Genomic DNA, 24,885 nt, shown 5'->3' with positions numbered 1-24,885 from the left:
TTTCCTTTCTTTTCCTTTGATGTCTTTTTATAGTGGTTGGTATTTTGACTGCATTGTGGATGGATAAATTCAGTCAGTTTCAGAGCAGAACAGAATTAGGATTGTTTCCTAAACCACAGGCTGTTTGATTTGGGATCTGTTGTATTCACAGGGTCTCTAGTGCTCAGGGAGAAGCACGGAAAACAGGATTTTATTTGGGTTCTTCTTTTATGAAAAAAACTCAAAACAATCCTATCAAATTAAAAACTAATGATTTTCTGAAGTTTGAAGAAAATCTATTGAGCATTTCCCCCATCCTTTTGCTTGAGATCCTTTTTCTAGGTTGATGAAGTCTGTGCTTTCCAGTTTTGCCGGGAATCAGAAAGATCTGCCACAAGAGGGGGGTGTACACACTATCGTGATGTCAACGTCTCCCTCAAGCTAGCCCAGTGCTCAGTATTAGTGTGTAAAGTGCTGGGAATGGGGTTCCTCTTACTCCTGATTTTGCAGGCTTGAGAGAGATGCCGTGGAACGTGAGGAGGCATCTAGCATTTTGCAGCTAATACATGCAGAAAACAGGTTTTAAAGGAGAGAATCCTGGCCCTGCAGAAATCAAGAACACAAGTTATTCTGGTAGAGGGATGATACCCAGGATGTTTATCTTGGGACATTCTGTTGAGCTTCACCTCTGAGTAGTTTTGCCTTTTTTCACAATGATCCCTCTTTGTACCAGTTGATTTGAATGGTTTTGTAACAATTGCTAGGATTTTGCTTAGTGATATGTGTGATTTTCCTCAATGTTACTACCCCCAGCATAAATAGTGTGCTAGCTGATGGAGTCCAGTAGAAATCTCTTCAATTTACTGTTTATACAGATGGGGTTTTTTTCTGAAATAACTATGTGGATGCTACCCTTTGGTATGGGACTATTTTCAAGATGATTTCACATTTCACTTCCTTCTGTTGCACATATTGTTAAATATGTGCCATAAAATTCAGAATTTGTGCAATGTTTTTCTCTCAACATTTCAGTCCTTGTTTTTTCACTTTGTTTTAACTGAGCCATATTAATGTTTTACTTAACATCTTTATTTTTGCATGTAGTGTACCTCAGTTAAATGACTACACTAAAATTTTTTGATGGCTTCTAAAAACTAATGCTTCCAGATCCTTTTTGCCTGCAGCATCATGGCAGTCAGCAGTTAGTCCATTCAGTAAGCAGTTCTGTATGCTGCATAAAACAGACACATCCTGAATTAGGGTGAACTGAGGGATATTTTTAACGGTTGCATCATTGCTCTGTAGACTGCTTTTGTATTTGAAATTTCCTGCTATTGTGTCTCCAAGTACATTAGAAAATTTTGTGGCATGCTTCCCAAACTCTGTTCTTCCCTTTTTGGATGTGCCATTTACACTTTTGTGTTTGCAGCTGTTGGCGTCCCTTTATGTACACGCTCTATTTCTGCCGTTAAAATAATCCCTGTGAAGAAAGTGAAAAGTTCTCCTCACCTAGTGCTGCCTACAGGTATCTTCTTCCTTCCTCCCCTGCCACGCATTAGTTGGCCATCATTCTCTCTCTTCTCTCTCCCTTTCTGTCTCTCTGCTTCACCCACGCGCTTTGGCTAGTTCTCAGCTTCATCCTCTTCTCACTCCTCCCAGAGCTGTAGATTTCATCAGTAGGTAATGCAGTTAGCTCTTGATGGCACAATGCACTGTTCTCAATTATGCTGCTCCTCTGCAGACATAATTGTGTCTGCTTGAATCTGGGATCATTGTAAGCTCTTCTACTAATGCTTGATTATGAAAAATACTATTATTACAGACTCATTTTGAATCAAACTCCTGATGAACCAAAGGATGTTTCCTGCATATCTTTGGTCGTTATGAAAAGAGATGGTTCAAGCATAGTTCAGCGTTGGTGGGATGGTTTTTTTCTCTACACACACTGAATTTAATCTTTATATGAATAAGGAAGGATGTTAGGCTGCCTGTCACCCCTCCACAAGCACAACATGCTTGCGCACTAAAAGTACAAGATTATTCTTGTACTTTCCTGGATTTGGACAATCAGACTAGTCTAGCTGATACTGTTTGTCTCTCCTAATTTGTTACACATGTGCTTTGTTGGACTAGTACAGTGCTAATGTCCTGTTTATTATCATTTGCTGTATTTCTATGCTGAGAAACTCAGATTTCTGTTTCCTGTCATTTCACCTAAACTGTGAGGGAATTCAACATCTTAAGTATTTCTCTTCATCTCTCAAGATGAAATAGTCTGGCAAGATTTTATTTTCAAACATTTTCAAAATGCTTTTTTTTTTAGTTCAGACCATTTTTTTCTATTATTTTTTTGGTTTAGTATACAGGTTTAATATGTTGTATGAAAAATAAATGAAAAAAAGGCATTGATTCCCAAATTTGATTCTGCTCCAATATGATGAAGAAGATATTTAGTCATATATGACATGTTGAACTTTCAGTGTTTCCATTTCTCTTCAGTGCCTGTGAAGGGAATACAGGCATAGGGTTGTAGAACAGCTACCCTGCACTCTTTGTGGATGTCTAAATTAGGCCCAGTGACTCCCAGCAGTGTGTCCATACCTTAGAGTTCCAGCACTCTTATAACTGGAGTCTTGGAACTTAAACCTTTGTCCTGTGGTTAGAAAGTGAGTCCATAGAGTCCTTGGGCTGCATGTTGTGCAGCATAGATGGAAGTGATAGCCAGAACTGCACTCTTGGGCAAAAGGAATCCTGACCCTTTCTGAATCAAATGAAAATCAATTGGAGAAGTCAACTTCTATTTCACGAGGCATTTGGGTGATCTTAGGTTGTGATCAGGTGTGTGGTGTGAGTGCAAATGTGTCATATTTTAGAATTAAACAGCTTTTTATATGTCTGCATGGATAGTTTTTCCCTTCACAGAGGCTGCCTAAGTTAACTAGAGGCTGAATTGTAGTAAAGTATCCTCTGATTTCTTACTTACACCATCCTTTCCACAGTCCTAAATATGGATCTGGAGAGGAGCTGCATCCCTCAAAATGCAGAGATATGATCCTCATCTCATGAAAATATCAAAATCATTATGTTGTCACTCATGTAATGCAACATGTACTCATTATCTCTTCATGCTTCCAGTGTAGTGTCATAGTAGGTATCTCTAGGTAGGTAGGTCAAAGTGAAGTCTGATGGCAGCTACTGGGTTACTAATAGTGCATGAGAAGGGATCGTGATGTGTTTTTCTGTGGAAGTAGCTTAGAGAAGTGAGAGATTCTTTAGGCTTGTTGTTTCTATAGGTATCTGAAAGGAAACAACTCTCCAGAAAGATTTTATGTAGAGGGAGAAAGATAGCTTTGAGGTACTGGTTTATTATTACTTAATAGGATGACAGGAGGAGAAACCCCAAATCCATGGACTGAAATGCACAAAGGTAAGCCTGCACGGAAGCTGTGCTGAACTGTGCCTCAGCAAGGACACTGGTATGATCTGGTATCTGACTCGCAGGTTAATCTGAACAGATATATGTTAAATCTCCTTCTAGGTTTTGGATCTGGGTTCCTGTGTCAGAAGATGAAACACTGCCATGAAACAGGGACATAGCAAAGAGGTGGCTTGCAGTGCCCTGCTTTTAGATCATATTCAACATAGCTACAAGATTTTGGCTTTCAGTGGTTATAAGTCTTTTTTTTTCCTCTTTCAGTCCTCCACAAAAGGCAATTTTAAGCTTCAGCACAAAAATCGTATTGCATTAAACCACTGGGAAATCCCTATAGAAGAGCCACAGGTGTAATAGTAGACTGTCCTTGCTAGCACAGTATCTCCATGCAAAGCAGAACAAATAAAGCAAATGGACCTGTGACATTTGGTTCAAACATACATTCATCCTTTTTTCCTCCTTTCTTAGCTCTGTTGCTCCAACTCAGAACTTAATGCTACATTCATCAATTACATGAATATGAAACTGCTTTGATTTCTAAATGCTTTAAATACAGAGCTAACGTTCATCTGCACAAACATTACTAGATTGATTCACCTGGAGGCAGCCATGCTAAAATTACTCTAGAGCTCTGATGGCTCCTAATAGCTTTGTGTCATTCCTTTCTGTGTGTCTCTTCTGTGCATGTGCATTTCCTGTAGAAACAGATCCCACTAAAGTCTGCAGTGGAAAAGGAGCTGTAACCCTCCGGGCAACTCCAGCCCATGAAGGGAATCGGAATATCACCTCGCCATGTCCTCAGGATGTTGAACAACCTGAAAGTAAGTTGGTGGAAGGTTAACTGGAATATGTTACTCACTCTAACCTCAAGACAGGTCAGTCCAGGGTCTTGGGGTGACTTTTTAGCTATGGTTTAAAGCCCAGAATTCTGTAGCATAGTTGGAAATGTCTTGCAAGACCCAGACCAGCAGAGAGAGACTGACTTGTGTTTTTTCCCTGGTGCAGGTTTCATGACTGTTCAGTTACTGGCTTAAGTTTGTCATCACTGCCAGAATCTCTCAGTTCTCTTTTTTTTTATAATTTTTTTCGCCTGGCTGGCCCGTGTCACCTCCTTTTATCCCAGGCGTGAGGTGGAACAGAAAGAAGCAGAGTGGTGCTCCTGCCCCCACAGCATTCAGTTGGGTTGTCAGGGGAGCGGGGATGGCGTCCCAGACAGACAGTGTCGCCACAGAGTTCTGCCATCTTTCAATAGCAGACGTGTAATTACTTAATTGTAGAAGACAGGCAAAGCATAACAAACCTGGCCAGTGTCGTGGGTCTGGCAGAGAGGATGAACTCCCAAAGGCAAGATGCCGTTAAGGGGGGAGGGGGTAAAACTTGCTCTTGAAAGCAAAGCATACATGGTTTCTGACTGTATTGTTGCAGAAAGGGCAATTCCATTAATTCCAGCCCCAGCGTGCCACTTTCTGCTCTGTCTTCACCCATTCTGCCCCACCCGTGACCTACCCTCTTTTAATGCTTGCCATTCTCTGTTTCTTCACTCTTACCCCCCACTGTTGCCTCTCTCCTTTCTGTTGATGGCTTCATAAATTTCCAACAGCTTGAATGGCAATGAGCCCATTACTATGGAAATCAGCTCGTTAATACTTCCTTTGGTTACTCTCTCAATCGCTTTATGAAATGTACTTTGGAGCTGGAAAAGCTTTTTGCATATAACTTAAACAGCAAAATGAGGGGTGGGGAGGAGCCCAGTGGGAGATGGGTAAATATGTGATGAGGCTGCTTTGTGTAGCTGCAGGGACTGGATTGTAAAGCGACATCATATCTTATAACTCCCCTCATGCACTTACTCTGCAAACCTGATCTATTTGTTGGCAGTCCTTTATCTCAATTAATCATATATAGTGATGTTGATGAGGATAGATATGTCTTCATAATCCGTGTCATGGCTGAACACAGGGTCCCTACGTTTCCAGTAATTTGCGGTGTCTGGATGTCAAGCTGCAGCTTCAAAAAGTAGCAAGCTGGGCTGCCTTTTTGCCTCTGAAATAAGAATGTCAATGAACAATTGTTTCTTCATTGCTCTGAATGAATTGCCTTGTGTTTACAAAGGTCAGAAACAAGGAGGGCATCATGTTTAGGGCCGGTCTCTATGGTAATTAGGCAGCCCTGTCAGAAAGCATTTTATGTGTGAAATGAAGTAGCTTGACTCTTAACTTCAGTTGGTACATGTTTTCTGTAAATGTAATGGTTTATTTTTTTCCTCTTCCTCTCTGCTTATCCTCCACCCCTACCTCCTCTGTCCATCCTTTCCGTGAAATGCTTAGGTCTGGAGCCAGAAAACTCAGAAACAGGTACAAACATTGGCTGCTTATGCTGTTACTTCTGTTGCTTTATTGGAATTATTTCTTGTTGCCTGATTAAAAAAAGGAAAAAAAAATGGAAGAAAAGTCCTCTCCTTTCTCTTATCCTGTAGCTAGAAGGAATCCTCTGTGATCTGAGTTTTCTTTCCCACCATAGATGATTGGAGGTCATCGTCCACTACTGATGCCAATGGGGATGCCCAACCGTCTTCTCTGGCTGCCAAGGGTTATAGGAGTGTGCGTCCGAACCTTTCCTCAGATAGCAAGCCACAGGTAAGCCTTTCTTCTGTGACCCTGAGGGTGACCATCTGGGTTCAATCGCTGGATTCATGGTCAGGAGTCCTGGGCTGAACTCCAGACTTGGCTGCAGATGGGTAAGTTACTGTGCCTCAGCTTTTTCTACCTTTAAAATGGGGACAACCCTTATGTCAGCAAAGTGTTGTGGAGCTCGTTTATTCAGGCACACCACAGTGTTTCCTTGGTGGATGAAGGAGGAGGACAATGCTGCTTGTGCAGAAAAAAGGTGAAGTAGTCAACTGTAACTATTTTGTATTTTATGTTGGTTTTATTTCCTAGAGGTTGCTGCAGGCTGAAATCAGTTGCACCCTACATCAAAATAATATATTGAGAAAATGTCTTTCAGTTTAAACACTGTAACTGATACAAGCTAACAAGGGAAAGGTTACTTGTACCTGAAGGTAAATTGTTGAAGTCAATCTGTTAAGAGAAGTGTACCTTCATGATTTTCTTTTGGGTGCTCAGTCTGCACAGAAGCAGTCTGAAAGCCTGTAAGGAAGCCTTTCATTAGAGACTGCATTCTTATGTGAAACAGAGTCCCTTTAAAGCCTTTTCCCTCTATCAATGTGACTGCTTCAATCATCAGGGTCCTATAGCAATGCTACAGACCAGACACCGTTCCTGAAATCATAAGTGAAAGTGGAAGAAGGTACAGCTTAAATGAAGGTGTGGGAAGGAGCAGCACGATTAAGAGAGATCCATTTCTGCTCAATACATACAGCTGTCCTGTAGCCCCTTCCTAATCTTGTTGAACAGAGAGAGAACTCATGCACATGAGTGCACTTTGTTATAGAAGTCTCAAGAACTGCTGTTCAAACTAAGCTGAAATGAAAGAAATTCAAAAAGAATGAGCCTGTTCAGAGGCAGAAACTCTTCAGAATAGCACTTACCAACCCCTTTCTGTACTTCTTTATGCATCAGGGAAGGTGGGGAGGGGCAGAGGGGCAGCATGAAGACAGTAGATTTTGGGACATTAGCTGTAATTTTATGAAACTTTTCTACATCTATATTCATGTAACAAGAATAGGTACTGACCACACCTTGTCATATGTGGATGAATTTTAGTGGATGCTGCTTTCAGATTTGAATGTTGCAAACTGTTAAGACTTCTCCATTCTCAGGTTTTTTTCTCAGGAAAAATATTCACTCTAATTGGAATTGCAGTCAGCAGGCAATTTGGAGTTAGCAAGCTATATGTTGCTAAGTACCAAAACCAGTAAAGCTTTTCTTATTATTTACTAGCAGCAGGATTTCTCTGTTGGTGATCTTGATTCTGGAGGCAAGTTCTGATGAACTCAGTTTCTTGAGAAGCTTTAATTGTTCCGGTCTTCCCAAAAGCATTTTCAGGATGGAAAAATCCTGAAGAGAACTGGGGCTAGCCTTTAGAAGGAAGAAATGCTGATTTTTTACTTAGCCAGCTGTGGTAGGCTACAGTATTCTCATGATGTCTGCTTTCATTAGCACTGGTGAAACTTCACAACGTTCATTTTTCAGCAGTGCACTTAACATGCAGATATGGCCTAGAGCTCTGAATTTGGCTTTGCGATTCAAATGTCCCCAGTGCTGGGAAGTATTTAGTTCCACATACATGAGCCTGAGTTTAGTTAGCCATGATGTTAAATCTTGATCTGGGCTTTCCTGGGGGCATGGTGGATGTTGCTGTGCAGGTCTCTTGAAACAATACAGTATTGAGATTTATTTTGCCCAGAGAGAAACATGTAGGCAGAGACGTGAAAGCTGGATAAACTTTGTGTGCTGTAGTGAGCTGTGCTAAGAAAGAGAGAATGCATGAGATGATGTATGTGAGTGAGTTCTGCACTGACCTTCCAGATACTGTATTTGCTTTTTATTCTTGCTGTATTAAAACCTGCTTAACCCAAGTCCACTGATCAAATTCATTCTTAGAATTTAATTTTTTTTCCTTCCTTTTTCCTTTTATTTGATACTGCTTCCTTTCTCCTTCTCTATCTCCTTGATTCTGCCTCAGCAGGCCCTTGCTCCTCCCCGTCCTCCTCTTCCCAAAGAGGAAAGCTTTGCATGGCGCCCCCGCACTGACACTAAAGCGACCAACCTGTTGCCAGTGCCCATCATGGACTGCGTGTACCTGAATGCACCCAAGCCTTATACTCAGCGTGCATCACCAACCACCAGTGCACGGTGTTATTTGTCATCACCTACCCCTTATGGGGCCGTCCCCAGCGGGAAGCAAGGCTTGCCAGCAGGGCATTCTTCCTCTTCAGGCCCCAGAGATGAGGTGCATGCTGGGCAGCCACTCTTGGAAAGTCGCTCCTCATCGGGTGCATCATCCATACAACACAACCCTGACAGGGCAGATCCCAGTAGTAAGGCTGGAATGAATTCCAGTCATGAGACGAAGGCGGATAAAAAGGTCAGCAAACTATATGTAGCTTGTTTATCTAACAGCACTTGCTCAGCCGCATCTCAAAATTCCGCTGGCACCACACATGACCCAGCAGCCAGCACCAGTTTGGGCGCTGAGCTCACTCAGGCACCAGCCACCAACATTGTTTCCTCTGTAACAGACACTGAAAAGTCTCTTCCTGCTGCTCCTCCTCCTCCTATTCCTCCCAGGCCGTACTTTTACATTGTCCTCAGCAAAGACGCAGTTAGTTATGGTGCGGGCCAACCCTCCCGGACTCAGTCGCCAGCTCCGCAAGCTGTGAGGGACAGAGTGCTAGAGCCCCAGAGCACAACTGCCACAGAGGACAGGATGAGAAAAGAGCCTTACCTTACTCAGCAGCGACAGCCACCATACAAGGCAATGGGACGCAGCATGGTACATGTTTTCTCCATAACCTTGTTTTCTTTCAGCCGTGCGAACAGTTCTTTAATTCATTACAATGTTCCCTTAATGCTTTACTCCCTCCTACCTAATTTCTGAGCACTTCTTGTGCCACCTGAATCTTGTGATCTTCTACTCGATAATATTTAACACCCCACGCGTGCCCCCTCAACGTTGATCTGCGTGCTTGTGTGTGTGTGGTGTCTGTAGGGAGTTGGGTTGGGCTGGTGAGGATCTTTCCATTTTAGGGAGGTGTAAAAGAAGCAAACTCTGTATGGTGATGGCTAGTGCTTCTCAAGTGATGGCGAATGCAGAACTGTTCTGTGGTTTTCTACGCAGCATTGGAGAAGAAGGGTGGTGAGGGGAATGAAGATTTTTGTGGAAAAGCATATGTTCATAGGGGCCAGGGCTGCAAGCCTGAATAAGTATGTCTCCCTAAGGAAAGAAAATCTGGTGGGGCTGTGTATCATTTTGGGTACTTTCCTTGCATGACACTATATGGCTGCGTTAGACTAAAGTATCAGTCCTCCCCCGTTGCATAACAACACCTTGTTTCCTACAGGATGCCACTGCCACCACCACAGCTCAACCTGGAGTTATAGTAGTCCCCCTCCTCCAGGTTAATCCAGACAGACAACAAGAAGGCAGCTCCAGCACTCCACCACCGCCTCTGGTTCCTTTTGGGCAAGGCTCCGTATTCCCTGAGATTGTTTCTCCTGGCTCACCCTTGACCTTTCCAACTCTAGATGATTTCATTCCCCCACATCTCCAGAGGGGCTCCCACCATAACCAAGCACCTTCCACATCTGGCACATTACCCTCTGTTTACCCGAAACTGCCATTCTTCTCATCACCACCTTCACTTGTCCCTCCAGTCACAGGGGCTTTGCACAGGGGCTTGAAGCCTGAAACCACTGGAGTCATCTCACATACAGTAAGCTTGCCAAGTACCCTCCTCGCCCTTTTCCTAAATTTGTATTCCCAGATTAAAATTACTTTCTCCTTGCAATACTAAACTTGAGAGAGGAGCGATGACTCACTCCCTGCCAGCAGCATGACAACTGAAACCTTGTTTGCATCCTGTGCTAGTGCATGCATTTTGCCTGCCTTGTGCAGCTCTGAACTTTCTGTTGACTTCTTGCAACATTTGACTGGCTCCCTTTGTACCCGTTCTGCCAGGTGATGCACACCATCAGAATCTTCACAGGAGTTGCTCAGAATAATGGATTCTGTATAAACTGAATAGCTGCAACTAACTGATCTCTTCAGGCTCTTTTAATAGCATCCTTAATTGTGTTTGATTAACATTTAAAGCAGCAACAGCAGACCAGTTAAAGGTTAGGGCTGGCTTTCTGTTCCACTTGGAGCTACAAGACCATATGGTCTCTACACAAATCCCTGATGAAATCAGTGTAAGATTGCTGCCAGTATCCAGTGACCTACAAGTTATAAGTTACTGAGCTAAGTGTCTTCCAAGCATGTAGGTGCTGTGGGATAGATTAGGCAGAGAGTGTCTCTTCATTTTGGAATTGCTTGCCTTTGAAAATTTTGAAGAATTCAGTCCATAACAGTTGGGATTTACTGTGTTCTTCTTGGGTTAGGTTTTGTTCCTCTTTAAGCATGTTGCCTATTTTAAAAAGTCCTTGGGGGCAAGGAGGAAAAGTAGCTCTTAGTTAAAATTAGGGAGGAGGCAAAAAGTACACGACCTTTCTTGCACTGGAAGTCTTAAAACCACCTTTTTTTTAATATATATATATATGCTTGCTTGTAAGGACAAGTAAGAAGTTCAGTAGAAAACCCCTTCTCTCATGATGATGTTTGGTCTGCCCTCTGGCTCTATAGGGATCTAGCAAATAGGCATGTGAAAGGGGGGAAGAAAAAAACAACTGAGGATATTTTCAAAAGTTCTCAGCATTGGCCTTTCTACTTTTTTATTGCAGAGAACAATCAAAGTTTGGGTTTGGTGTTTCATTTTTGATTGGGGGTTTTTGTGGTTTTTTGTTTGTTTTTTAAATGGAACCTATCTGCAGGCTCCAGAAAAAAATCAGGAGGCATCCAAATTGTAGATTTTTGTTGTATCTGACTTTCTTGAGATGAGAGTTTTGAAATGTTTTTGGACATGCTCAGTTCAGGCATATAGTCACAGAGCTGTTTTCCACTATGATATAAATGGTCTTTGTTCACCCACTTTGGTGACTTTTCTGGGGCTCCTGAGCCTATTCTGAGCCAGTATCCCTCTTCTTGGAGGGATTCTTATTTGTATTTTAGTTATCAAAGTGAAGTTCAAACCCAAGTCTTATACTCCTCCCTGACTCTTGCTCCTTTTTCCTAATTGCATTGTTTGGAATATTATTACAGCAAAATGGGGATGGGTCTCTCTCTTGGGAACACATATTTCTGAAGACCACTGATTCTTTTCTGTCCCCATGAAATGTCTATGACCTGACCAGATGCTGCTTGGACCAAGATCACCTTCATCTAACAGAACAAGATTGTTTTTCCCCATTTCCCCTCTAAGTTGGAGAGACTGTAGATGCTTGTTCTGAGTATGGCCAATTCTCACTATGATTTATCTCAGCTCTGGTGCCAGACCTCACTCTGGCCCTGTTCAGCCCCTTGCTTGATGCTCTAAGTCCTTTCCTCTGATGCTCGTGGGTATGAAGGGTACTGAGTTGCAGTTACACTTGGCCAGAAAAGCCAGAAGTAGGAATTTTTATGCAACAATATTCTATGCATATTCAGGGGTTTTTTTTAATAGTGATGAAAGTATTGTTGAATGCTCAGCTGATTTTACGGATCAGTGGCTTGCAGCATTTCAGTCTGACAGTAGAGCAGCAGGAGTGCAGGAATTTGGTCCACTGTTCCATACTGTCTTTGTTTGGATGCTCATTCCCCATTAACAGTAATTGTGTGTCCAAATTCCTTAAGAAGCTTTGAACAATCTCAGTGTAAACTGGCACACACACAGTCATCATCCCTTCTTTATCTTTTCCCCTTACCACCACCCAAAGCCCAGTATCCCTGGACTGAGGTTGTTCAAAGCTGAGCTAACTTTCAAAGTCTCCCTGCTGACACAGCCTGTATTTCTACAGAACAGTGAGAGCTGTGGTGATATCAGAGGTGGCTTTGAAATAAGCAAATAATGGAGCTGGATGCTTTAGGAGAGCAAGAACAGATTGCTCTCTGTGCTCCAGCAGCAAAGCCATGTTGAGTATCTCCCTTACTAGAGTCCTGCCTTTTACCCCCTATCAGTTTTGGGGCTTTATGTAATTTTTTTAATCAGGTAGGTGTCACACTGTCTCTTGAGTGATGATGCTAACTTAATTTCTCAGACTTTCTTTACCAAACCATCTGCAGTAATAATGTTTCACTCTAGAACTGCATGAGTTTTGCATGTCTGACTTGCTATGAAAGGAATACTTTTGGAATAAAATATTTGTGTGTATGTATCAGGGGAAAGATGTCTGCATCTTCTCCCTCAACCAGATTTGCTCATTTCTGGCACCTTATGTTTGCTCCAAAGAGTCTACTGGATGAATTTAGTGTCCTCTTTTGGAGTTGGAGTTGTGAAACCCAACACCAAATAATTATAGTACCGCCTTAGCAAACTAATTCCATTAACAACGAGCAGGCTATGTACAAGGAGCCGGGTAACACTCATGCTTATGCCTTTTATACTAAAATTTGCTGTTATTATGCTTCTCTTTCAGCTTAAAATGTTGGGGTTTTTTTCCAGATTTTCCCAGTGTAGTAGCCTTTTGCACGTTACTAATGATGTGTTGGTCTTCTTTTCAGGACCCAGGTCCTGTGCTAAATGAAGTGCCCCAGCCTGGCACTGGCACTGACTATCCAACCTCCATCACTTCAATCAGCAAATCTGCCTCTGCCTATCCTTCTACCACAATCGTCAATCCCACTATTGTCCTCTTGCAGCACAACCGAGGTAAGGAGACTTGCATATAGATAATTGTAGCTCAAACCGAGCAACCTGCTATGCTGCAAGGAACTGGAGAATGTGTGTGCTGTGGACAATTAGGTCCAGACTGCTAAGAACTAACAAAGCTGACTCAAAAAAGTTGTAGTGACTGGAATGTACAACAGGCAAGTAAGAGTTTAGTGGTGTGGGACAAGGCCTGGTTTTTGTAATTAAAACCTGTGGATCAGAAACTGTCTGAAATGTGGGGGAAGGTTTTGAACTGGGCTATGGACAAATAAATAAGCTGTTGCAGGGTAAAAAGTGTCTTGTTATGGTGGAAAAGGGCATATGCTCCCTTCAGAGCATACTGTGTCAGTAGAAATAAGGTAGCTTGGAGTAGTTTCTCCCTCACTTGAAAAGGTGATAGGTTACTTCTCAGCTACTGCAGTATGAAAGTAGCTCTATTTTCTGTTACTGTGGGAGAGATTTGACCTCTGAATTTGCACCATTTGCAGAATTTACCCAATAGTAAATAATCTACTGTCCCACAGGTTTGAACTGGGCAATTTGTTCCTCTATCCATAACTGGGTCAACTCAAACTCATACTGCACTAGTCCTTGACTCTGGATTTTGCATATGAGCAAAACAACCTTGTTTGAGAACTCCCATGTTCAGCAATCAAAGTCGTTCTTATGGCAGCTCTATCTGAGTGGATAGTTCCATCTCTTTACCTCTGGCACTGAAGGGAAACTTTGCTTGTCTTTTCTAGTTCTCCTGGTGGCTGGCATTACCCCAGCCTCCCAGTTCATTCTACGTCACTAAAGACTGCAGCTTATAACAGGCCACTCAGATGCAGTCCAAATTGCCTTGATTTTTAGTGGACTTGGGAAACTCCAGGAATCTACGGTGCTGTGGCTTGCTTTTGCAAAGAAAAGAAATCAGAAAATAGGCTCAAGGCCTGCACTTCTCATACGTTAGTCATTCTAATTACAACACTGATGTGCTCCTTTGCAGTCCCTCATGGAGTATTTTCAGTGCCCTTTTAAAACAGTTTTCAGTCTTTGATCCTGAAGATAGTGTCCTCACTGTAGCCCAGCCCCCTATAGGGGTAGTGAGTGAGTTATCTCTTCCTTTTTTGCTTGCATCTGAAGCAGCTTTACTTATATGCTTCTGAATGAGGGTGTCTGGAGCCCTCAACTGCTTCAAGAGGAGAAAACCTTATTTGAGAGAGCCTTTTTAAATCTCAAAGCTTTTTGTTGGCTTTCTTGAAGTGGGATATACTTTTGGTCTTTTTTTTTCTTTTTTTTCTTTTTTCTTTTTTTCTTTTTTTTTTCCATTAAATTTGGAGCATTTAGACTTTAGGAACATGAGAGATAAATTTGTGTAATATGATGATACACATGTACACTGGCTCTGAGAGCTGGTGTGAAATTCTTCTGTTTACTATTTACCTTCTCAGTTTAACTATTTGTCCTGTCTGAATAGTGCTTTTGACCATTATTAGTCAGGATACTGTATCCTGATAGATTGAAAAGCCTTCTCTCATCCTGTTTCTGTGATATAGATCATGACCTGATTAGCAAATTGATCAGATCTTAAAGTGTATTATTCTGATGCCCATTTTTCAATCTGTATTAGTCAAACTTGTAAGTTCCAAAAGTCATGTTGAACTGGTTTGATAAGGCATTTCAGTCATACTGACATATTGACTGACATTGTGTGTCATACCATGTATTTATTAGAAAATCTCATATAAAATATTAAATTTTTTTATGTCAACTTGACAGACAGATATCCCAGCCATCAAACTAACATTTTTTTAAAGGTTGTCACAACATTTGCTTTCTTCCTTGTCCTGTGGAGTTTCCTTTGCATTCTAAGAGATACTGAGTTTGAATGTTAATGGTCCAATGAGCTGCAATCTCCATAGCTTCTCTTTTTAGAGCAGAAAACTGCTCTAAAATTCTTAACTACAGTTTATATCAATGTGCTGATTTTCCTCCAACCTCAGTTGTTGTCATTTAGCAGAGTCCTTAGTTACTGTTGAAGTGGAAAATATTTCTTCATCAGGCAGTAGGACATCATACTTTTTTTCCCCCTTCTTTTTTTTTTCTCAAGTGCAGAATGGAAATAGTAATCAGATGTGTCATCTTTTCTACCCTCTTATTAAAAGTTCCACACAGCCTATTTGGTAAAAGAACAAGATCATTGCTGGATTTCTGTTTATTCTTCATGTGCCTCAAACTCCATTGTTGAGTCTGAGACATTCTGTTAATGCTTTTACTTCCATTATAATCTTCTCTCATTTCATACCTACTTATACATGTACATTTCCCTATTTTCCTTCTTTCTGTGTTGAGGATTTCCTACGGTTCCTTATGCTTCCATTCCTATCTAGGCTTTATGCCAGCATAAGCATTAAGATATCTTTCTGCTAACTTACTGTTTTTAAGTGGTTCTCAGATCTTAGTTATCTATTGAATTTCTGTCCTGGCTGACATGATTCATATTTGGTTTCACCTTTATGAACCTTATCTATTCAAGACGCGTTTGGTCTCATGGCATATAACAAATTGTTACTAGGTTGTGTTTTACCTTCCCCTGAATAGTTAATTATGTTTTGTGCTGAAATTAGTTCCTTCACGTCAAGATGATGTTTAATATAAATTCCTCTTGTGTGCTCTGAAATACTCTCTGAATTAGAAATTTCAAGGTTGTTTTAATGCTGGCAGTCTGAGATTTCCAGTAGTTTAGTTAGTCTTCCAGATGGATAAGGTGGCTTTCTTTCTCCTTAGTGGATTATTGATTGCTTTTTAAGCAGCTAGTTCTCTTATACTCTGAAGTGACTGTTGTAGCAGATATCACCTACTTATTACTATTACTTACTAGTATTTTGTGCTTTATTTGCTAGTTCATTAATCTGCATGTAAAATCCTTAGATTTTAAGCTATCAGAGACTTAGAAACAGGTAATGGAATTTGAAACACAGACAATACACTGTATCCTTTTTTGTCTACTTGATCTTACTCAGTTGTGATGAAAGATCTGAGAATTTTTTCTCCTGGATTTCAATAATATAAACTGAATAAAATTCATGCTTATAAACAAGTAATTTCAGATCCTCTAGTTCATTTTTAGCACCATGGTGCTGTTGGCATCTGGATAAATATTCTTTTTGACATCTTTATTTTGCACTCAACATGTTCTCAAATACTTGTTTCATCTTCCCTCTTTTTTACTGGTTTCAAGTCTTCCTCTCCTCCAGTGCTCCCTCCTCTGGAGGAACTCTGAAGGCATCTGTAATCATTCTTTCACTGTTGCAGGCAGTTTTATCCCTCTGCTTGACTCTCTCTCTGAGAAGCCTACAAGTTTTTGGCCTTTGCTTACAGTCCCAGAACACAGGATCAAGGGTGAAAGCCTCAGTTAGTTGGTGTGTACCTGGGGCTACAATCTGGCTCTGGTCAGGTGGGAGGGTAAAGTAGCAGACACCTCCTGCTCCTCTTGCTCCCCTCCATCAGCAGCTCCCTTTCCTACACAGAGATACAAGTGAAAATGAAATCTCCTCTTCATATAAAAAGTTGTGGATGTTTTTGTTTTTGTGTATTAATTCATGGTATTCTCTCCCCATGGAAAAGAGATAGGGCTGAATTTTTAAACCACATGTTCTTGTCAGAAGAGTTTAGTGATTCAACGTAGTTCTGCTGAGACTTGCTTTTTTTTCTCTCAAGTGATCAGAAATGGGCATCCTGGCATTTCTCATTTGTGTGTTCTTATACTACAGCAGCCTACTGCTGATGGCCTGCTTAGACCAATGAACCCTGCAGCAGGGGGTTCCCATCTGCTCTTTGGTTCCTTCTACCCAGCACACACTGGGGTTTGTTTCCTTGGCAGCTCTCAGGTGAACATAATGCACAGGAGCAGCTTTCCATTGGTGGTTAGCAGGGCAGAAGGCTGGGGTTGAAGAACAAAGCTCATAGGTATTGACAGGGGATCTGCACAGAGGAGGAAGATCTCAGTTTCACTTGCTGAGATGATCCACTTAGTACAAATATCCAGTGAAGGTGTGAGTTCTTCTAGCAAACACCATATACCTGGAGATTTGTGACCTGCTGCAGACTTACTTGGCAAGTGTCAAATGCCACCCCAAAGCACAGTTATTTCCTGGGCAGGCATTGCATGGCATGGTTTATCGCACATATATAACGGGTGTGTTTAATATATTAAAGTTTTGAAATCTTTTTACTAACAATATCAGCTTTCAAAAGTGTTTGTGTTTTTTATGTCAGTAAAATAGTTTATTCTTCGTATGGCTTTCATGCTTTAAATAAAGTGATTAATTTCTAGGGAGTAGAAAAAGCAGAGAGTGGAGGGCTAGTGCTAAGAATTTGTGGTTTTATTCCCAGCTGTGATTTGGGCAAGACATATGGGCATCCTTTTAGAAAGCATCAACTTTAGGGTGGTCAAACATGCTGAAAGATACCACGAATGTCCCAGTCTGGAAACTCATTAACGAGACCCCCTAACTTAGGTGACCGTTCCGAGAATCAAAACCTTCAAGCTGTGTCTGTGCGCAAATCACTGAATCTGTGGCTCAGTGGAATGTGATGAGACTCAGCAAGCACCAACAATTATTTGATCCTTTCCTATATCCATATATGAAATGCTACAGTAGTATTATTTCAAAATGTATTTCATGCTAATGGTAACAGTTAGTTATCAAGTTGTTTGACTCCATGAATTTTTACGGTTTTTCAAATTATCTCCTGTCCAACATTTCATTCTCTGATGTTATAAAAAAGTGAAAATGTAAATAAAAGTGCTCTTTGCAAATGTATCGGTCACTGCATCATGAGATTTGTATTATTCCACGAGGCTGCTGTGTGGAGAAGGGACTGTGGGCTGTCATTTTGGCAGGGTATTTGAAAACAGATTCTCTCCAGCAGCTGCTGCGATTCTGTCCACAGCGTATTTCTTGCCTGTCAGAAATGCAGCACCAGAGCACTTGCTGTTTATGTCTCACCCATTTGTTCTGTATTTCTTTTTGTTTTGTTTCTCCCTTTACCACAGAACAGCAAAAAAGGCTTAGTAGCCTGGCAGGTATGATGTGAAAGGTCTGCTACTCCCCAACTGCTGCCTGTGCTGGAGCAAAGCTGCTGCTGGTAGCTTGTGGAGTACCTTTAGCAAACACACTGCCCAGGAACTGCAGAGGAATATACCAAAACACTAAATTACTTATCTGTCCCTCCTAGTCAAATGATTTACAAACGATTTGATTGTTCTGGTTGACTTTTGCGGCTGCCTTTTGAGCCTTTAGTTTTATTCCCTTGGGGGCATATTCTCATGTTTCCCTACACACCCAGTACAGTTAGTCTCATATGTTGTGAGGGGAGAGGAAGATAAATAAAAATCAGTGTTTACAGGACTCCAGGAGCAGGAGTATTTGTGCTAGATGTCAAGAAATATATAGTAAAATTGTTGTATACACATATGCATGTGTGCTGCTACCCCTCTCTGCACAGGTGTGAGAATCTGTCCTTGAAAGATGAGCAAATCATTTTCCCAGTCATCTTTTACTTTCCACACCCCAGCTAGAAGTAGCTCAGTCTGCAGTGGGTGTTACAGGAACAGCAGTATGCTGTATTATCCTTCTGTGGTTATGGCCATGGCAGGGTAAATGGAGAGGTGAGAGAGAAGAGAGTCCTGGAGAGTGCCTAAGCACTCACAGTATCACTGTAGAAACCCAAGAGTGTTCCTACTGCGTGCTCCTACTCTCTCAGGTGGGCCCTGGACTAACAGAACCTGTCCCACTAGGACAGAATCTGCCCCTGAGGCAGTTGCTGACCTGGTTGAACTTCATACACCAGGTTCTTTCAACTGTCCTACAAAATGGAAAATTCTGTACACTAGGGATGTGAAAGACTGCAAACACATTCACAGGGAGGGGAAATAGGATGAAAATGCCAACCAAGGATTTAATAGATGCTTTGCTCCTTTTTGAACATTTATAAACGTTACTATTTTACATAAACATATAAACATTATTGTTTTATGTTAAAGAGGAGGAAAACTTAAAGGTTGATAGTAATTACAAACCAGCCTTTTAAACGCAAATCCTTCAGTACTGAATTGCAGGGGGCAGAATTGTGTTTGCTCAAGGTACCAACAGATCAATGCATTGCTGTGCATGAGCCTTTCCTCTGATATCGGGCCCTTTCAGATTTCTGCACATCTAATGGCTTTGGGCAGTATGGTGGTGTGCATGTGAATAAACATCTCTCTCTCTCTTCAGTGCATGCAGTGATATAAAAATGATAGGATTTGGCAAAGTCTTGATCAGGCAGACTGTAAAATTACAGATGTTCCCCCTTCAGGAAATCCACATAGAAAAAATTCTTGACTGAGCCTTAAAGTTGCTGAGCTGCAGCTCTCCAGAGCATAGCAGAGCTTCAGAGCAACCTGAAGTCCCTGGGTTCCTTGGCCAGTGGTGGTGCCTGCTGCTGCCTCTGAGTGTCAGTTGGATAGCATCAAGGAATTCTAGTTTGGAAGCAAACCTGAATTCCAGTTTTGGAAGCGGTCTGAAGCAGTTAGTTATTTCCCTCCATCTTTATGCAGACTCGTGCAATCGTATGTCATATGTGTGCTTAAAAACAGTGGAATTTGTTGTTTACACACTCTGGTTGGGGCACACAAATTAATTGGAAACATCATATACTGATTGTAACAAATGGGATTGTCAGGCAGCTGAGTGCAAGCTGTTAAAAAGTAGTGCCCCACTGCCACATAGGATGCTCCTTTAAAGTGACAACACCAGCAGAAAAAAGATGTCCAGGAGACTTATTGCTGGTGCTTTTTGATGAAGAATGAGATTGAAGAGTTGCTAATTAGTCAAAAGGACACAAACCCCCAAATCTCAAACAGCCCTTAAAAATAAAATTTTCCATTGTTTTGTATGACAGCTGAGACTATTGCGAAATTTGTGACAGTAACTACCTGAGAGATGCAAGCCTGCTTTTGCTGGCATCAGGCATTTTCCTGGGAGATTTCCTTGAGTCCAGCTGCTAACCACAGTTAGCAGTGACACAGTCTGTCTCATCAATTACTTGCTGGGATTTTTGCCTTACAAGAGCAGAATATGGCGATGCAGTGAAATGCTGGGATGAGATAAAATCCCCCCCCATTGTCACTTCCAGATTCAGTGCCAGACAGATTAGTTTCTGATAAAGTTGATTCAGCACTCGTACGGGACAAGCTGGTTCAGGAGACGGTGCCAAGTGAGAAGAGGTCAATGGAGGAAAAGAGAAGCACTATCAAGAGCCCTCACCACATGGCTGATACCTCCGTTGATGATATTGGGATTCCACTGAGGGTAAGACAACACTGAGCATGTGGTTGATGCATAAAACTTGGGATCGATTCTGCCTACCTTAGGACTGAGAGAATTCACTAAAGCTGCAGAGATATAAGGGAAGATAGAATTCTAGTTTCAATGTATTTTATGATGAATGATTCCATTTGCTATCAATGACCTGTTTCAGCTGCCTCAGGGGAAAAGAAAATTAAAAATTTATATTTCTTCTCATAATATTTGAAACTGCTGTTTTCTGCTCCTCTGTTTCTTTCACAGCTATCAGCTGAAGGAGAGTTATGTCTCATTTTAGCCATCTTAAAGTCAGATATCTCTTTTATCCAATATCTTTAAGTTCATTCAGTGTTCAGGGGAAATTATGAAAATAATAATTAACCTGTTCTTACAACTGCTATGTGGAGTGAGTTGAACACTAAATGTTTCTAACTGTCCATTGAATACTTAGGAAATTGGTATGTATGACTAAAATAGGCAAGGTGCCTAATTTTAGATGTCAAATCAAATTAATATGCAAAACCTTCCACACAATCTGCAGTTCTACAGAAGTTACAACCTGCCTCTGCAGAGTTTGTACATTAATTAGTAACTTGAGTGAAACCTATAGCTTTGTTACATGTGAGATGGTATATCTTGAGGGAAATCACTCATATTTCAGAGTAATAATGTCATACAGCCTTTACATAGCAGAGTGTAAACCTCTTTCATTTCTGGAAGATTTGTAATAACTTTGAAAGTCTGGTAGAAGTCATTGTTGTTATTATTTGTATTTATTTTTCCAATAGAATACAGACAGATCGAAGGACTGGTACAAGACGATGTTCAAACAGATTCACAAGCTAAATAGAGGTACTGTAGCACAGATGGTTTTTATTTACTTTAAAAGACCACCTTGATGACATTTTGTTTCATTCACATAAAGAACTGTACCGGATGTTAAATAAAAGCATTTTATGTTAACTAGTGTTTGCTCTACACCACAAAACTCAACTAATGTATTTAAAATCTCTGAAATCAAAGGTGAGAGAACAGTGAAGTCCAGAGAAAGGTCTGAGTTGTTCTGAAAGGTGAACTGTAGTACCCTCGCGAAATCAAGTGTACTATTTGAGACCAGACAGATGATAATTCCATAGTTAGAGAAAATAGATCCCTGAACTCCTGTTTTAGGAGCCAACCCCATCCCATACACTTTTAAAAGACAGTAGGTTATCCCTCAAACTCCTCTGTGTGTAAGAGAAAACTTTTTACACTGTAAAGCTTTAGTGTCTGCACAACAAAGTGATTTGAAGTTCACTGAAACCAACGGAAGGGTTTCCACTGATTTTTGATGAGTTCAGAATCTGAACTCTGCATTTTCAAAACCTTAAGCTCTTTCCTTCAATACCTAAAATTGTGGTGAGCACTTGCAAACTTTGTGGTGGTGCACTTCAGGGGATTCCCACCTTGGGGCACTTCTTTGCCTGACTGCTGATACATTCAGATTTTTCTTCTGTGTGAGAAATGTCTACAATAGCATTTGCAAACTGAACCCTCTGAACAGCCTGATGTGCAGGCGAATGCAGTTCAGATCTGTGCTTATATAATAAAATGTAGAGCATGCAAAACTGGCGCTGTATTTGGTGCTGCAGGTGCTGTCATGATGAGCTTTATGCATAATTAAATACTGTGTTATATTGGATGGAACGAGGAGGAGTTGAACTGTTTCCTAATCCTACTGCTCCTAACAGAGGATCTTCAGCTCAGCCAGAGCCCATGCTCAGATGGAGGAGAATGAGTTCAGTTCCCTTGGCTTTCAGGGTCTCTCACAAGGCCCAGACATGCAAGGCAGCACTGAGCAAAGAGGCATTCTAGGTTGTGCTATGATAGAAGATCATCACGAGAGGGCCTGTTCTGCAGTCAGCTTGAATGGATTCTTGTCTTGCCCTTCTTCCCCTTTAAATCTGTCCTCTCTGTTCTTTTTTGCAAATCACGTTCCTCTCCTTAGACACTCCTGAAGAAAACCCTTATTGCCCTACCTACATATTTCCTGAACTTCCTGAAATCCAGCAAAAAACTGAAGGTACCAGAAGTTTAGTCAGAGTATCTGTTGTCTTGTGCTTTGAGTTAACTGTACTATAGCACCCTAATAGTAACTAGATTCAGGTTCTAGCTTTCTGTTACCCATGTGTTACATTACACTGGCTGGAAATTCAGTTATGCCCATTATGTCTTATGTGATGCATAAAATAACTAAATCTTTGCTAATCCATTAATCTTTTTTTAAAGTATGATGCCATCTACCCTAGTTTTATTAAAGTAGGCAATAAAATCATGTAGTGATAGGAAATTGGGGGATGAAGCAGAACCTCCACTTCATTGTGGATAGTCTCAAAATCCACTGCTTTTCTCTGCTGCAGAAGACAATCCTTATTCTCCTACATACCAGTTTCCTGCGTCTACTCCTAGTCCTATCTCTGAAGGTAATCATAAAGGTCCATATATATTTTTCTGCACAAATGCTGCCTTATCCATTTATTTTCTTCCTGGAGTTTTTTCTAGTTGCTGAGCGTTGTGCTGCCTCATAATGATTTGCTGCACTCTAAGCAATGCCTTGACTGTATGATGCCTTTTTGGCTTTGCAGTGCTCCTCTGGCTTTGTAACTAGTATTTGACTAATGCTACAGACTTGGGGTTTGCTTGGTTTTATGCGCTTATCAGTTTTGCGTGCGGTGATTATTTAACATGTCTAGATTGCTGACTTACATGTAAAGATGTTTAACTGAGATTTCTCTCCCCCTCCTTCCAGATCAATAAATTTCACTAATTATTTGCTTCTGGTTTTTAATATTAACATAGTGTTAGGGCCAGATCCAGAATGTCACTGAAGCCTATTGGTAAAAGGCTGCTTGCTTCAGTGGGTTTTGGATCGGTCTCTCAATGTAGTCTTTTAAAATAAACATAACATAGGTTCAGGGCTGGCCTTAGGTGCACTTGGCATATCCAGGCAAGGACAGCGTTTGAAGGTCTCATCAGCACATCTTGCAACTTGAAATAACACTGTATTTACCTTCTCTCTTCATGTGCTCAGCAGATTCCTTTTAACTTCATATTCAAATCAGAATCCTTTGCAGTCATATTTCAGGGATGAGGAAATAACATCTGCTGCAGTGTTAATCATGTAACTCTGCAAAATACTTATATATGAGAAACAATGGAATCTGCTGCACACATTGGGTGTACAAACATTTCCTGATTGGGAAAGTTGTTGGTGACAGCCTTGTTGACTTGATGCTTTGGTGACACTTTAGATCCTGCAATTTAGGAACTTGCCTACTTAGCCTGTGCCTCAAGCCAACCCTGGTGAGACTGTTAATTAACCATTTAATTCAATGTTAATATTAAACATCTGGTGGGGATTGTGTAAGAAGAAAGCATATAATACGAGCTGAGATGCTCAAAGAAGGCAAGATGTAAGGTGCATTTCACTGTTAAAAGGAGTGTGGACAAAGTGTAATACAGTTATTCAAGATACTTGATAATTTCTTGGTGAAACCTGTAGGTGAGGAGTCCTGTCTTGCAAATCATGTGCACCTACAAATGTGCATATGAAAGTAATTTGCTGTTAAGTAGTTGAAACTAAGTGGACCTAACACTAATTGTTATTCTCAATACATTGAGAAACATTTCTCTAATATTTGCTTGGATTCTTTCCTTGGTAAGGAATATTTGATGATGTAGATGAGTTGGAGTGTGGGTTGGAGCCTCAGTTTCATACAATTAGGTTCAGATTGGATTGATGCATAGGATCTCCTAGAAATATCAAGATTTGGGCTCCCCTCTACATTTAGAGTCTCTAGAAACCCAACCTTGCAGATTCTCTAGGATCTGCAAGGCAACTGTCTCTTTTCTTTCAAGGAATCAGATTTTGAAATGACAAACTGGCAATACTCTGCTCCATTAAGGATGGTCCCACAGATAGAATGCAGCTTTGAGAGACGGGAGATGTTGTTTTAAAGTTATGGAGTCATTCCAGATTTCTGTGTTTCAGTATTCCTTGCTGTAAAAAGGAAAGAAATGTAGACATTCTTCTTGATAAGATACCCAGAGACAAAACATACATGTTCTCCATATTATTGTGGATATTAGAATAATAGAAATTGGAAAATAGCAATTATGTGAAGTCTTTATTGTATAGTTTTCTTGTTTGAATGATGAGCTATAATAAGTATTGATATTTCTCTTCAAGTAAGTAATCAAATTATTTTTTATTGATCACCAGCACTAAATAAGATTATTAGAAGTGAATGAATGGTTGTGAAGACAGCTTTAGACATTTGTTCATCTGTATTGGTAGGGACTGAGAATTTTGTGATTTACCTAGTATTTTGCTATCTGAATAAAACAAAATTATATATAAAAATACCAGTCAATTTTGTCAACAATTCAGTATAATATAAATATTTGTTTTCTGTCATTAAGGTTTAAAATACAGGAATTGGCCAGAAAATTGACCTTTTCTATTTTTTAAGCCTGAAAGTTATGATAAGCACACCAGAGTCAATAACCATCTTTTTGCAACTTAAACCTTCTAATTAATTCACCAAGAGAACTAAAGAAGAGAGGCTAAAGTTAAGACTTCCCTGAGCCTCCTTGAAAGGCCTGATTAAGGCTTGAGTGCAATTTCAGGTCAGCTGTGTTAGCCAGATTGTTTTTTCCAGCAGATGAGATTGGCTTTAGTGGCTGATTGATGT

General features: G+C 40.8%; 1 protein-coding gene across 50 annotated transcripts in view; it reads left to right on the top strand.

The window, feature by feature from the left end:
• Nucleotides 1-24,885, top strand: part of SORBS1 (sorbin and SH3 domain containing 1) — a 167,375-nt gene that overhangs the window by 100,778 nt on the left and 41,712 nt on the right. For 36 of the 50 annotated variants that reach the window (XM_050305551.1, XM_050305548.1, XM_050305549.1 and 33 more), the window contains 11 exons: nt 1,409-1,504; nt 4,114-4,233; nt 5,740-5,766; nt 5,933-6,048; nt 9,438-9,809; nt 12,671-12,818; nt 17,860-17,889; nt 19,983-20,158; nt 20,941-21,004; nt 22,140-22,214; nt 22,552-22,614. In XM_050305551.1, the coding sequence (XP_050161508.1) occupies nt 1,409-1,504; nt 4,114-4,233; nt 5,740-5,766; nt 5,933-6,048; nt 9,438-9,809; nt 12,671-12,818; nt 17,860-17,889; nt 19,983-20,158; nt 20,941-21,004; nt 22,140-22,214; nt 22,552-22,614 (1,287 nt within the window). The remainder of the gene's footprint in view (nt 1-1,408; nt 1,505-4,113; nt 4,234-5,739; nt 5,767-5,932; nt 6,049-9,437; nt 9,810-12,670; nt 12,819-17,859; nt 17,890-19,982; nt 20,159-20,940; nt 21,005-22,139; nt 22,215-22,551; nt 22,615-24,885) is intronic. The other 14 variants (XM_050305568.1, XM_050305560.1, XM_050305593.1 and 11 more) reach the window with 10 other exon arrangements.

Source organism: Myiozetetes cayanensis, unplaced genomic scaffold (assembly GCF_022539395.1).
Source record: "Myiozetetes cayanensis isolate MyiCay16 unplaced genomic scaffold, myiCay2020 scf10, whole genome shotgun sequence".
Lineage (NCBI taxonomy): Eukaryota > Metazoa > Chordata > Aves > Passeriformes > Tyrannidae > Myiozetetes > Myiozetetes cayanensis.
This window is presented reverse-complemented; position numbering and strand designations above follow the sequence as displayed.